A 14,048-nucleotide genomic window follows, 5' to 3' on the forward strand; every position below is an offset into this window, starting at 1 on the left:
CATTATGGAAAATCCACGCAAAAGACATAAGGCCACGCTCTGAGACAGATCCGCCTAGCGGAGATGGTGAAAACGTACAAATGTGACTCCAACCAGACAGACCCACGCCAGTGCCTGTCCTCCTCGGACTTGACTGAACTGAGCTGATTTTTTGGGAAAAGGATGGAAAGCGAGCATAGCAAGATGGTAGTGTAGAAGCCCGTTAAGACATAAGCAAAAGGTAGACAGATATGGATGGGGATATGAGGGCTATCCAAAGAGCGCCAACTTAAGACAACCAGATATGTCGTAAAGATGATCAGCTTACAAGAAAAGATTGGACAGCGTAACCAAAAGAGCAGAGACGGACTTTCTTTAGCCTTGGTAACCACCGAAGCCGTTCTGGTTGAAGTTGCCCTGGTTGGGCTGTCCCCATTGCTGCTGGGGTTGGCCGCCGCGGCCGTAACCACCAGCGCTACCGGGCATCTGGGGTTGATAGGGTTGAGCCATTGCTGGTCCACCGAAGCCAGCCTGGTTCTGCCCGAAAGGTTGACCTCCAGGGCTCGGGCCTGCCAGCGCATTAGCCTTCCTGTAGCGGAGCTTCCTCTTGTGTCGCTCACCTTGAGGGGACATGGGACCACCTGGTCCGTTGTACTGCGGGAAGTACTGGTTGGGCGTGTAGGGGGAGGGCCCGGCAGAGTTGGGGTTCTGTCCGGCTGGGGAGTAGCCCTCGAACTGGCCGGTGGGTGGGCGATCCTTACCCCACTACGTTCTACCTGTCAGCTTCATGGAAGACAAAAGAAAAGGAACGACTCAGAACCTACGCTGCACTTGAGGGGTCGGCCGTTGACGTTGTAGCCGTTGAGCTGGCAGATGGCCATGGCCGCATTCTCGTGGGTGTCCATCTTGATGAACGCGAACCCACGGTCGGACTGGAATCGAGTCTCGGTGACGTAACCGAAGTTTTGGAACAAGGGGACCAAGTCGGATTGAGAGGTGTAGGGGGTCAAATTTCCCACGTAGCAAGTGGTCTGCCATTGGGGGGTCTGGGAGACGACCATGTCGTAGCTCTGGACGCCATGGGTGGGGAAGTGGTGGTGTCCAAAGGGCGTCGTAGGGGTCATGCCCATGGCGGCCATGGCCTGCTGCTGGGAGATGGATGGTTGACCCTTCTGGTTAGCCCAGTTGACGCGGATCGCGCGAGAGCCAAGCCATTCACCGTCCATGGAGCTGAGTGCCCTGTCTGCGTCGGCACGGTCGCGGAAGGCGACGAATCCGTAACCACGAGAGCGGCCGGTCTTCATGTCCCACATGACGCGGGCCTCCGAGACGGGACCGAAGGTGGAGAAAGCTTGCAGCAGAACCTCATCGTTGACTTCGTTGGACAAATCGCCGACGAAGACGTGGAAGTGGTTGGAAGTATCTTCCTTGGCCGTGTTGTTGGATTGGTATGCCCAATTTACGCGGATTTCCTGTTTCAGATAAGCACCAATTTCGCGGTTCCCTGCTCATGGGCGAGGACCTACAGTGTTGTGAACTCGGCGTCCGTTGAGGGTCGACATGGCACGCTCGGCTGCCCCTGGGTCGTCGTATTCGACGAATCCGTAGTTGAAGCCTTTGGCCTATTGCTCGCTGCTGATTAGTATGCGTTCTGATGATTGTATATGTATTTTGTCGATGGGGAGAAGGTTTGCTCACACTTGGGTCGGTCACGTTCTTGTCCGGGATGATCTTGACATTTTGGACGTGTCCAGTGGTCTCGAAGATCTGACGCAAGACGTCTTCGGTGACTCGAGGATCCAATCCGCCAACGTACAGTGCCCTCTTGTTCGGTTCGGGTGCAGCTCGACGAGCTTGGTAGCCGGGACCGCCGCTCGTGGGAGAGATGACGCCGCCAGACATGGGAGAGCTGATGGCAGTGGGGATTGGGTTTGTGTTCTGCGGGATAGCGAGCGGTGGGGGAGGCATATGCTGTTGCTGGCCCTGCGCATTGCCATCGTAGCCAGGCGCACCGGTGGAGGCAGAAGGGGGTGGCATCTGTGCCGCAGAGGTTGAAGGGTCGGCCATGGCTGGTGGGTTTTATGGACGAGGAATCGAGGTCGAGATGGGAGTTTTGAGGTCGAACACACAAGGGTCTTGAGACGAGATGTAGCACACACGTATGCGCGAAGATGGAATTTCCAAAAAGACCGAGATGCGCTGAGCTCTGAGAACGAGACTGTTGATGAATACAGAGGCTGCGACAGCACTGAGGACAGCTGGGAGTTGCTGGGGGACGGATGAGGGGTCGAAGGGGGGGGAAAGAAGCTGGCGGTAAAAAGTCGAAGTTCGCGCGGGAGGCGGGAGACAGCAGACTGAGACGGGAGGAGAAAGAAGGAATGGGGAACAGCGTCAACCAGCAAGAGTGGAAAACGCGAACGCACAAGGAAAAGGGAAGGAGGAAAAAATAAAAGGAAAGAGAATTGCGCAGGAGGGATGAGAAGAGAAACCGACGCCTGACAACGATAGAAAGCTGATCTGGGCTTGGTCCACTTGTGGGGTGAGGGAGAGAGGGAGAGGAGAGGAGGAGAGGTCAGAGAATAGCAACCTGTAGGTAGAAGAGGCTATTATTCAGTTAACTAGGTAGACAGTAGTAGCCTGTAAACCTGTAGGTGGGAGGGCGTCTGAGCGAGGAGGGAGGTTCTGTTCACTGGATGGATGGGCGGCGGATTGAGACCCTCGGGCGGCGCTAACTAAGGTTTAAGGCGATGGATCATGGATGGGGCCGTTACGTCTCTCCTACTATTATCTTCAGGTACCTACATACATACCTATATCTTACACAATCAAAACGGGAGTTATTCCTCAGACCAGAGGAAAGCCTTGCTATTACTCCTGTTTTCTATAGTGTAATTTATGACGATAATGATAATTAAAACCCACCATATAACTGATCAATTGACTGGTAATGAACGTGAAAATTGGCACAGAGGAGAGGGGGCCAACTCGTGTATTATATTCCCATTCGGGCAATTCGCTACATGATCCTGGCTCTCTTCATTTATGCCTTGGAAATTGGCATCGAATCCCTTTAATAAGGACGGTCACTGTTCGATCGTAGCCAGAGACATACTGCTGTGTAGGATTGAAGGATTAAGGTGGTACGTAGTAGTAACAGAAAGGACTACGGACATCCTATTGAATGTATTGAGAGAGTTCACTGTCCATAATAGGGAGTTCAACTTTAGTAAAACTCAATATGATCGACAATGGGTTTATCCCAGCAATAGCCGAACGTATTGGAACAATGGGAACAATGGTGGAGGATTTGACAGCTGATATCGACAAGGGAACGTGGTGTTAGTTGAAATTTTCAGAACATGTAGAGAAGAGGGGGAGGCGTAGATTTGTCATTGATTGCGTTCTGTGTATCATATCGACACATTTGGTAATTGATCAGACGGAAGGGTTATTATCCTGAATTAGGTGGGATGGGAAGGATGATGGACGATACATAGATGATCTTTGGATGTTGGTGGTTGATCGTTGGTCATAGGGTAGTTAAGTGAAGTGAGTTCATACCTAGTGGAGGGTACCTGGACTGGAGACCAAGCCAGCCCAAGTCTGGAAGGTTTTGGTTGGTGGCCGCCGCTAACACGAACCAATCGATCTAAAGTTGCCTTTGCGACCAAGCTTATTCCATTGTTACCCCATCATTCATTCATTCATTCACTCTACGGACTCGACATTCAATTCAAGTCCACAACTCCCCCTCGACCCTCAACTACATGACAAACTCCAACCTCACACATTGACCGACCGACCACACCTCAACTACACAATGGCTACCACCGCGCAGCAGCAGCAGAAACCCCAGGCTGCGCAACAAGCCGCTCAACAAAATGCACAACCACCACCGCAAGACCAGCAACAACCCAAGACACCCGCCGCCCCCGCGACCGTCGCCCTCGACAACCTGCAAGCCATGATGAACCTCGTCCTCATCTCGACCGGCCGCTTCCTCAAAGAGCAGCAGGCAGGCGGCGGCTCCGGGCGCATGCTGTTCGCGATGAAGCGCGCCGTCCCCGCCGGCGAAGACCGCTTCCACGACTCCCTCGACGAACTCGAGAACGAGATCCACCAGGCGCAGGCCGTCCTGCGACGAGACCTCGCCGTCCTCCAGGCCGACCGCAAGAAGCGCGAGCAAGCCGAAGCCGCAGAGCGTCAACGCCGCGCCGCAGAGTCCTCTGCCGCAAAGAACACCCTCCCCGCAAACCCAACGCAGCAACCCGCCGACGCAGCCGCCACCGCCGACAAGACACAAGACGCGACGATGACGGGGACCTCAGAACCAGAACAGGCCGCCGCCGCGGAACCCACCAAGCAACCAGAAGAGAACCCAGCCTCACCCGAGAAACAAATGGACGACGCGCCCCCAACGCTCGACACATCCAACGCGCCGTCGCGCGACCCTCTCTTCGACGAAACCCCCATCACCGCCGACGCAGCAGACACGGGCTTCGACTTCGACGCCGAGTTCGGCGACCTGACCGGCGGCGACCAGGTCAACGGCGACATCGACATGGACGGCGTAGGCGACATGAACTTCCTCGCGGGCCTCGAGGACTTCGCCAAGGACGGCGGCAGTAGCGGTGTTGGCGACGCAAATGCCAGCGGAGGAGCGGGCGCCGGTGACTCGACCGCCGACCTCGACCTCGACTTCGCGATGCCGGACCTCCCAGACATGAACGCCTCAACAAACACAACCGACCAGCCACCTCCCGCGGCGCCCAAACCCGCAGACCCGGCTCCCGCTCCCACCACAGCTCCCGACAACAATGCCACCACCAACGATACCAATAATAACAACAATACCAACAGCATGGCCGACACAATGGAACCAACGACAATCGACAACATAGACGACCTGTTCGACATGGACTACGAGAACCCGGAAGCCACGCAGTTCGACGACGCCTTTTTTGGTTTTGACGAGTGATCACGTACCTGCCTAGTCGTACCAATTTCCGTTCCGGGGGCAGCAATATTGGTGTTATATAACCACACAGGGGCGTGTTAGAGTGAGAGAAAGATTGAAGGAGAAAATGAGAGATAGATACCCCAGAGAGTCTTACCAAGATACCTTAGTTAGCTACCTAGGTAGTCTAGTCTATGTAGTCGCCTGCTATAATACATCACCTTGTTTCACACTACTGCAATCAAGAAACACTCATCTGCACAACAAGAAACGTCACGAAAGGCAGATCAGATGAAAAAGTGAGGTTTCAAAAGTGTATCTATTAGCCCAGCCTAGCCCAAGTGGCCGAGCCTATCTATCAATAAGACTGTCTTCGCTTTCTGTCCTCACCGTGCTCGCTCGCTCGCTCGTGAACCCCCTCCCCTCCACACATATATATACGCTCGCGAGGAGCCTGCATGGAACCCCTCTTCGACGGAAAAAAATAGACACCTGCGGTCTTTATGTGTGGTATAGTACAAGAGAAAGCAGACGGAGGAAGTGTAAAATGGAAAGTAGGGGGCGGGAGAGAAAGATGCATGCAATTCATCACACGTATCTTCCAAAAATTCGTATCCTAGAAACCTTCGCTCATGCAAAAAAAATAAGGAAACCCCCGACGAACGCCAAGCGGGAGGGAAAAACAAGGGGTCATGTAATGTACCCGCGGGGGAATATGTGAAGGAAGAAGGGTATTGTAGTCCTTTTTTCAGACCGTAACGACGGAAGACTGTGGGTATATTCAAGAGGGTGGTGCATCGGGAGTATGGGCGCCTGATGCAGGGGACGATCCCTTACTGCTGTCGGCGGCGGAGGCGGCGGCGGCAGCGACGACGCCTTCGATCATGCTTGCAAAGTCCACTGAGATCTCTGTTGTCGTGGTCTTGAGTGGACTGCTGCCTTGGCTGTCAACTGCAGATACCGTGGGCTTCAAGTCCTGGTCCATGCCGAGAGGATCGCTGCCGCCAAATACGCTGGCTCCGCTCCATAGACCGACGGTGCTAGTCGCCGGGTCTTCGTACAAAGAGAAGCCAAGACCGCCTGGTGGACTGCTGGGGACGGGCATGTCGCTGGATAGAAAATCGTCAGGCATGAAGTCGGTGAACTGAGCGCTAGAACGGGGGGTCAAGGATAAGGGAGGAAAGGCCGAGAAATCGATAGCCTGGGATGGCGAGGTGATGCAATCCGACAAGAGGGCATTGAGTTGGCGGGTGAAAGGAGTTTCGGGCGCGATCGTGGCCGCCCTTGCGTTGCGGTTTGGAGTCATGATGTTTCGTGTAGGAGTCATAAGGAAAGCGAGGTCAGCACTGCCATCTACGCCAACCTTAGGAGTGAAGGGGCCGCGTCGTCTCGAGCCTGGCGTGGGTGTTTTGAGAAGATCTTGAAGCTGTGCGCCCTTTACCGGGGTTGTTTTGGGAGACAAGGGCTCATCGAACAAGTGCGCTAAGCCATCATCATGAGCAACCGGCGGTGGGCAATTTTCCTTATCCAGGTCGTCGTTGTCATCGGACGGCTTACTCCTCGATTCGACCGAATCTACCGTCTTCGATCTTGCAGACGGTGATACAGACTCGGTATCACTGAGCGATTTGGTTTCTCCGTTTCTACGTGGCGAAGGGAATAGTAGTCTCCGTGTAGGCTTGGGAGTAAGATCTGGCTCGACTTCAATCGGGGAATTCCTAGTTCCCATAAACCCTGGTGGACTAGACTGAATGGCTCTTTGGAGGGCTGCTGCTGCCGCCGGATTGGTAGATCGAGGGTCGTCCTTCCGGTCTGTAGCCGGGTGTGGAGCTGATAGGCTCGGATCACGAGCTTCGACGGAGCCAGCAAGTACGTTCCTGTCTAACCCAGCTACGACAGGATCAGATTGCGGAACAATTGCATCAGAGAAGGTATCGTCGTCCTGAGCTTTGGCAGACTTCCGAGGCCTAGGCTTTCGCTTCTTCTTCGGCTTATCTGGATCTTCTTGTCGAGCACTCTTCTCCCATTGCTCGCGTGGGCGCATTGCCTTCCTCTTGTTCAACCATAGACCGCATGGATTGCACAGTGTCAGGACGGAATAGCTCTCCGTATCCCGCTCCTGTGAACCTAGAGTTTGTTTGAATATGCGATACCTGGGAGTAACGTCACCCTCATACGAAGGCTCAATCATCTCGAAGGCAACGATGCCAGTCCCCTTAATGGTCCCTATGTCAGGCGGCGTCCCTTCCTCGATCCGGGTATAGGCTTTCCTCCATGTAGGAGTCTCAATTTCGCCACAGTTGTTACAATAAGTGGGCATTTCCCCCGCAGCGATTGATTGGTCCAATTTCACTGTAATATCCTGCTTCCTCTTCGCCCCGGACCCACTGCGTGGCATATTGGAAGACTCATAGGGCGCTACTGAATCCGACATTGGCTCCCCAGACCAGGTGTGAGACCGGGGTAGGCCACGTGCTTTCGTTGTCCTAGGGCGTTTGGGCGGAGGATTAGGCGTAGCTGACCTGCTCTCAGGCTGCTCTTTGACGACAGTAATGGTGGGTTGAGGGGATGGTAGGGCATCTGGTGACGCAGCATTGGACTGTTCTGGCCGTGACTTGCTGATCGCAGGCTGGGGCTGGTCCTGTGGAATAGGAGTTTGTGATTCGGTGGAGGGAATGACTGGGTTTGGTACAACCTCCGGCTCTTGGTTGATATTATGTCCATTGGCCATTTCAGGTTGCTTTGGTGCCGTAGGCTCAACCTCTGGGCCCTTGGGCATACATCCTGACGGATCGCGCTCAGATGGCTGCTGCTCTTCTGGAACTTTCTCCATTTTATCAAGCATTGCCTTGGAGCGTTGTCGAGGATACGATTTCGGCTTCGGTACATAGGATTTGGGGAGAAGCTCCATTGGCCCTGGATTGACCTCAGTCCACGGAACCCCCGACCTGTCCGGCCTCTTTCGAACCTTAGCATCCCTCGTGCTTGGGGTATCGGCCCCCATTTCTTCGTCTTCTCGACCCTGAGGCAGGTCGCTACCAAACCCGGAGTCCGTCGGATATGGAAGAGCAGGGAGGCCAGGGCTGGAAGGAGCTGAGGAGGCAAAGCGTTGAGAAAATCCCGTCATTACCGGGGGTGATGAAGGGATATCCATCGGTGTCTCGCCAGGGCTGATGCCTCTTTCATCGTCGGCGGAGTCTATTGCGTTGTCGGAGAAAATACCAGAGTCAAAGGAGGTCATGTTCGGGCGTCCTTCGTCTATGGAGGCATGTCTCAACGAGCTTCGAGCAGCAGGGTGACCAGAGTTCTGAGACCGAGGAAGGAAACGATCTCCTGGACGAGGCGTGGGGGCACGTGGTGCTTGTTCGTTAGACGCAAGCTCTGTGGCAATATTGGTTGCTACTGGCCGATGGAGACGGACAGAGGCGGCAGTGCTAGCGGTGACCCTTAATGAGTCATTGTTGACACCCAGTGCGGCCTTCTTCGGTCTCGTGGTTTTCGTGATGCGCGCTCTCTTTTTCGGAGGTCCATCGTCCTGTTGGTCAAGGGGGATGATCGGATACGGTGCTTGGTCTTGAAACTGCTGTGCGGGTTCGCTCTGGTAGGAAGCTCGAGATGCCGGCCGAGATTCAATTGGAGGCTGATAAGGGACAAAGGGAGTAACGCTCATCGCTGAGCTCGAAGGCCTTCTGCTAAAATCGCCATTGTCAAATGAGCCCTCCCCGTAGTTGCTTGGCTTCGGTTGGTTCTCCGATGATATGGTACCAGGCAACAATTGCGTAAAGCTCTCTTCGCCACTCATGAAGTCAGGTGGCAGGCTGAAGGATGGGTTGACAGATACGGGCTGTGTGAGTTGTCCAATCGTAGGGTTCTCCTTGAGAAAATCTGACCACGCACTATAATCGAAACCATTAGGTATCAACTGGCTCAAGCTGTGATAGCGTTCCATGTTCTCAACATAGTCTTTCTGCATGCAAGTTGGTACGGGTATGAGCTTAAGTTTGACTTCCAACGTCTCCTTGATACCATTTGAAAAAAGCCCCAGGATGTTCTTGCAGACGCGGCCAGTTACCATCGTTTCTGACTGATCAGCTGGTGCCTTGGGGGTCGGGGATGCGGACGCGAGGATACGTGAGAGCAGGCCCTGGCCGACAAGGGGTGTCTCATATTCAGAGTAGTCGTAGGCGTATACCGTATAGTCATGGCCGAGCTTGGCGACCAACTCAGGACTTCACCAAATCGTCAGCAATGCAGCCCTTGGAGTACCCAGGCAGCAACGCGCGTGACCTACCTTGCCGTGACTATGGCTTGAATGCACGTTTTCAACTCTACCACTCCTAGCTGGGTGTTTTCGTCTAGGGAGACAGTAGGTATGCTCAACGCGTGAGGCACTCGTGCGAGGCAATTCGACTTGTTCTCGTCTTCGAACGTGTACAAAACCTTGACTGTGGGCATTTGTTAGCCGTCAACCACCTTGGAAGGGCTGCAAACTGCTTGCCTCGCATGAGACGACGTGGTATCTCGTCCATGGTGTGATCCTCGTTGGCAGAGACTGGAGTCGATACGGCCTGCATGCCCTCATGCCTCGAATAACTGGACGGTGTTGCCATGACCGCCAGAAGAAGGACCCAGTGAGGGTGAAGGAGTGAGTGGAGGTCGAGAGAGAAAGTGGGGTTGGTGGAAGATCCGGGTTATAAGGGATAATAGTCAAAGATCCCTATCGCGATGGTGGCTGGCGAGCATCATCGCGAAACGCGTTTTGCAGGGAACTGAAGAATACCGATGTGACGTGACGAGCGATTGAACGGGGGATTTAGAGCCTTTATATACCGAAGGAGCTGCAGAAAGTGGCGGATATCCGGACTTGACGCGAAGAGTTGTCTGAAATACGTCTGCAGAGGTGAGATTGCTGTTCAAAGTTGCACGAGGTCGTGGTTTTCCCGATCTTCGAAAGGAACGACGGGTGTGACATAAGCAGAGCACGGCAGCTTCGCGGATAGTCCAAGCTCGACGTGAATAAGTGGGGCACATCCGCGGACTAAAGTTTCACCGACGACTTTAGGCAAGACCGCCTTCTTCATGTTTCTGTTTCTGACGCTACTTCCGACTCCAATCCACTTTGCATCTCTCGTTGCCGTGGTGTTCGACCGTCACAGACCATCTTGAGCACATTTCACGTCCGTGCTTCAATATCGCAATAGGTACGACTTAACCATAAGCGCTCCGTTGAAGGATTGGAAGATATCGAAGCTTCATCCACTCATATAGCTCGGCCAGTTACCTCTATTGACACCCACCTTAGTTGTACCCGTCGCGACAGACCTTACACATAATGGTTGACGCAAAGATCCAGTAAGTCAGGGCTGAATTCGAAGACGTGAGGGGCATCAACTGACAGTGCATAGAGAGCTCATCGCGAAGCCGCGATCAGAATTGACGTACGATTGATCCCTTCCCTGCGAAACAACTTTGTCGCTGATTGAATTTTAGCGAGTATGAGGTGTCTCAAGTCGAGGAGCATGAATTGACCACCGGTCCCCTCTCCATCCTCCAAACCGCCGTCCGGACACGAACCCAGGTCCTTATTTCATGCCGAAACAACCGCAAGCTCCTCGCTCGCGTGAAGGCATTCGACAGACATTGCAACATGGTTTTGGAGAACGCAAAGGAGATGTGGACTGAGACCCCTCGTCTGGCGAATGGACAGCAGGGCCGCAAGGTCAACAAAGACCGTTTCATCAGCAAAATGTGCGTGCGCCAACATTCCTGCGCCAACGACCACTAACATTTATTACAGGTTTTTGCGCGGCGACTCTGTCATTCTTGTCTTGCTCAGTTAAGGTATTAAAAGCGTTGGAAATGCCAGGAGCTGCATAGTTTTGGATTACGAAAATGGAGTTTTGCAGGCACTAAATTCTACATTACGGTCGCCGAAGCGGGATATTATCTTGAAATCGAACACAAATCACTTTTTCAACCCTTCGCTCAATCCAAGCAACAATTCTGCCAGTCCGTGCGCTCCTGGATCCGGGACTCCTTGCCAGCCTTCACCACCCACATAAACTGTTCGTCCTAAGCTCGCCTTCATACCCTGTGTTCCCCTTGCTCCTTCCGCCGCAGCCTCTGCTGCCGAATCGATATTGCGAGACTGCGAAAGGTTCTCAACAAAGGGGTACAGCGCATCCATCAATGTACGGTCTCCCGGTTGCGCAGGAGTGTATTTGCTCAGCGATTTGAGAGATGTTTGTAAAGCGTTACCCCAGATTTCGGCCGTGACCGGCTGTGGAGAGGATGGCGATTGTTGGCGAAGACCATGGGCAAGCGCATTCAAGAAGATGGCGTAAATAGCTCCGGAAGTTCCATCCATTGCAAGCTCAACGACTTGGATTATGCTATTCACGAAGAGTAGCACATCATCGGTGGTCTTCGCTTTCTCCAATTGTGATAGGATTGCTGGGGTCTAATTAGCGTTCTGCATGCGGCAATATCAATCAAGAGACGTACCTTCGGCTCCTCGCTTCAATCCAATACCGCAGTCTCCATCACCAACAATTGTGTCGTACCTCGTGATATCAGGCTCCGCAGCAATCAATCGATTCAGAGCCGTTGTCAAGGCTGATTTAGCGTGTGCATAGTCAACTGAAAGGTGTTAGTGAAGGACGTGGTTGATCAAAGAGTCGCACACTTACATCTTAGGTTGCTTGGCTGAACTTCCTCCTCGACGATACGCTCTTCCTCCTTTGCGGAGCTTCGTCGCCTGGCCCAGGTATCGCTGGTGACGGCAGCCGTCCACCCGCTTGCCTCGGCAGGTGCATCGATTAGCTCAAGCATAGACTTTCCGGCCCCGAGACCAGTGTCCTTGACCTTCAACAAGGTAATGGAAAAGCCGAGGCCGTTCAAGCTGGTCATATAGGTGCCTGACAATATTCTGATCGGCGAGATCTTGTAGTCTTTGGCGAGCTGTTGGATGACCTCGTTCGTGATGCCGCCCAACTCGAGAGGACTAACTCCACCCAGGTTGTTCACCAACAGGACCACATCGTCTTCATGAGAGATGTTGACGAAATTTCGGTCCTTGTCGCTTGCGTCAAGAGCGTGTTTCAACATAGTCTGGACGAGGTTGGGGAGATCTGTGACCTTTCGCTCTGAGCCGGCTTCATTGTGAATGCCCATGCCAATCTCGACCTCTCCCTCCTTGAGTTCATCCTCAGCAACGACATCTGCACTTCGTCCAGGGACGTGAACGTGCGATAGAGAGGAGCCAATAGAGACGAGATTATCGGCAGTGAGTTGTGCGACCTGTGTGACCTCCTTCAAGCTTGCGCCTTGTGCCGCCAATGCTCCAGCGATCTTGTGGACAAGGACAGTCCCCGCAATCCCTCTCCTCCCCACTTTTCCACCTTTTTCGCGACCAACCCCAACATCATCCCCAACAACCACCATGTCGGTCTCGATCCCATGCGACCTAGCTTTCTCCACTGCCATGCCGAAATTGAGGACATCACCTGTGTATCGCATCACCACAACTAAAACTCCCTTGTCTTTTCTCACTCTGTGCAGAATGCATCTCCTGATCTGCTCGGCACTTGGGCTTGCGAAGATGGTGCCTGCAACTGCGCCTGACAGCAGGCCGTGTCCTACAAAAGAGGCAAATGAAGGTTCATGACCGCTGCCTCCGCCAGAAACAATTGAAACCTGTGGGCTGCGGATCGCTGATCCGCGCATATGAATGATCTTGTTGTCGATGTCGCATGCCACAGCGGGATTCGTGTAAGGAATTGCGAGAAGAGCTGTGTTGACCAAGTGGGTAGGGTCATTGATGAAGTGTTTGGCTGCGCGCATTGTCAATCCCAATTCCTACGCCCTTTTACGCTGTCACTCTCCAACGACGAGCTATTGAACTGAACTAACCTGACATATTGGGCGAATTGGCAGCTCAATTGGCTCTCAATGTCCGTGAGTATTACTGTCGTATGGAACAATTGGCCGATCAATTGCACTGCGCGCAATGGAGGTCAAGAAGGAAGAATCGAAAAGGTATCACGAAAGTCACGGCAGAAGAGTAGAAGAGGGGCCAGGGACAATAAATGGCAGATCGGGAGATGGGACACACACACAACACACATGCACACGTAAACACAAGAGCCGTCGCATGACTTTCTGACTTGTGCGGCGGCTGGCCTGGGTTACCCAACTGGACGGACTCAACTGGGCACGTCTGGCAAGACGGGTATGGCGGTTTAGACTCGTCGCAAACAATTACCGGTAGCAGCCATCTAAGCGCTCCACCATCAATAGCGACATCCAGCCAGGCAGTGAGTTTGACCGGGAGTTGTCAGTCATCCGCAATAATGGCTGAGGGCCGAGGACACCTCCTAGAGCGCAAATGCGGTAGATGGATGAGTGGTGGTGGGGACCTTTCCGTGAGGGGTAACGGAGTACAATAGAGGGAAAGGCTGCGAAAGTGGGGTCTCCAAAGACAACTGAATTCAACTAAAAATGACTTGCAATTCTGAGATTCACACTGCAAAGTGCGACGGCCAAACTCGATCCTTCTACTGCGACTGGAACACGGTTGGAGGATTTGACGGTTCGGAATACCGAATCGGGAAATTGGAAGCACCAGTGCCACCGTCTTCCGTTTTCGGATCAATTCCCATCAACCTCAACTCAAACTCACGATAGTTTTTTCTGGTGTTGTTCTTTTTTCTTATGTGGCCTTGAGGTTCTAGACAATTGTCATTCCCCCGATGTTGGGCCTTTAACAGGGTTAACGGTGCCACTCAGGAACGACATTATCAATCCATTTACTATCGTCACTATCGACGATTCGCTGACACAAATTTTGTCACACTCAAAAACAACATTCCCCCTTAACTTTGATCCTCCGGTCTGTATGATAAATATTGCAGTCAATACTGAACGCGTGTACGCAACACCGATCGATCGTGTCCGTCTTCATTGCGTTAATCGTTCGCTACAAAGGGTATTTCCTCTTTCTTGGCTTGGTAGTCATTCAACAAGGGCCCGTTGTGGTATCCACTTGGTTGTTCTGATTATCTGATATCGACAATTTGTCAATATCCGAAATCACATACTACTGGTTTCTACA

General features: G+C 53.1%; 5 protein-coding genes across 5 annotated transcripts; 2 read left to right on the forward strand and 3 right to left on the reverse strand.

The window, feature by feature from the left end:
- Nucleotides 1-354: 354 nt before the first annotated feature.
- Nucleotides 355-2,046, reverse strand: BU24DRAFT_410714 (nuclear and cytoplasmic polyadenylated RNA-binding protein pub1; the record flags this gene model as incomplete). The annotated part of the gene is made up of 4 exons (XM_033526006.1): nt 355-744; nt 804-1,451; nt 1,506-1,601; nt 1,678-2,046. The coding sequence occupies 4 exons, from the start codon at nt 2,044-2,046 to the stop codon at nt 355-357; spliced, it is 1,503 nt and encodes a 500-aa protein (XP_033383370.1).
- Nucleotides 2,047-3,669: 1,623 nt separating this feature from the next.
- Nucleotides 3,670-5,169, forward strand: BU24DRAFT_423947 (uncharacterized protein). Its single transcript, XM_033528381.1, has one exon. It carries the CDS (start codon nt 3,800-3,802, stop codon nt 4,955-4,957), a length of 1,158 nt encoding a protein of 385 aa, XP_033383371.1. The 5' UTR covers nt 3,670-3,799; the 3' UTR covers nt 4,958-5,169.
- Nucleotides 5,170-5,240: 71 nt separating this feature from the next.
- BU24DRAFT_423948 (uncharacterized protein) lies at nt 5,241-9,885 on the reverse strand. Its single transcript, XM_033528382.1, has 3 exons — nt 9,435-9,885; nt 9,228-9,381; nt 5,241-9,165 (listed from the first exon to the last, which is right to left on the reverse strand). Exons 1-3 carry the CDS (start codon nt 9,544-9,546, stop codon nt 5,718-5,720), a joined length of 3,714 nt encoding a protein of 1,237 aa, XP_033383372.1. The 5' UTR covers nt 9,547-9,885; the 3' UTR covers nt 5,241-5,717.
- A 383-nt stretch (nt 9,886-10,268) lies between these two features.
- On the forward strand, nt 10,269-10,776 carry BU24DRAFT_434120 (small nuclear ribonucleo protein Sm D2; the record flags this gene model as incomplete). The annotated part of the gene is made up of 4 exons (XM_033530012.1): nt 10,269-10,288; nt 10,342-10,374; nt 10,427-10,684; nt 10,734-10,776. 4 exons carry the CDS (start codon nt 10,269-10,271, stop codon nt 10,774-10,776), a joined length of 354 nt encoding a protein of 117 aa, XP_033383373.1.
- Nucleotides 10,777-10,901: 125 nt separating this feature from the next.
- Nucleotides 10,902-13,003, reverse strand: BU24DRAFT_493515 (dihydroxyacetone kinase; the record flags this gene model as incomplete). Its single annotated transcript, XM_033533973.1, has 4 exons — nt 12,848-13,003; nt 11,626-12,768; nt 11,441-11,575; nt 10,902-11,389 (listed from the first exon to the last, which is right to left on the reverse strand). Exons 1-4 carry the CDS (start codon nt 12,852-12,854, stop codon nt 10,902-10,904), a joined length of 1,773 nt encoding a protein of 590 aa, XP_033383374.1. The 5' UTR covers nt 12,855-13,003.
- Between the last annotated feature and the right edge of the window lie 1,045 nt (nt 13,004-14,048).

The sequence above is a fragment of the Aaosphaeria arxii genome, assembly GCF_010015735.1.
Source record: "Aaosphaeria arxii CBS 175.79 unplaced genomic scaffold BU24scaffold_5, whole genome shotgun sequence".
Classification (NCBI taxonomy): Eukaryota; Fungi; Ascomycota; class Dothideomycetes; order Pleosporales; genus Aaosphaeria; species Aaosphaeria arxii.

Coding starts and splice junctions, on each gene's coding strand:
- BU24DRAFT_423948 (XM_033528382.1), bottom strand. CDS start 9,546: ATGGCAACACCGTCCAGTTATTCGAGGCATGAGGGCATGCAGGCCGTA. Junction 9,382..9,434: donor ACCACGTCGTCTCATGCGAG/GCAAGCAGTTTG, acceptor AAATGCCCACAG/TCAAGGTTTTGTACACGTTC. Junction 9,166..9,227: donor CAAGCCATAGTCACGGCAAG/GTAGGTCACGCG, acceptor GATTTGGTGAAG/TCCTGAGTTGGTCGCCAAGC.
- BU24DRAFT_423947 (XM_033528381.1), top strand. CDS start 3,800: ATGGCTACCACCGCGCAGCAGCAGCAGAAACCCCAGGCTGCGCAACAA.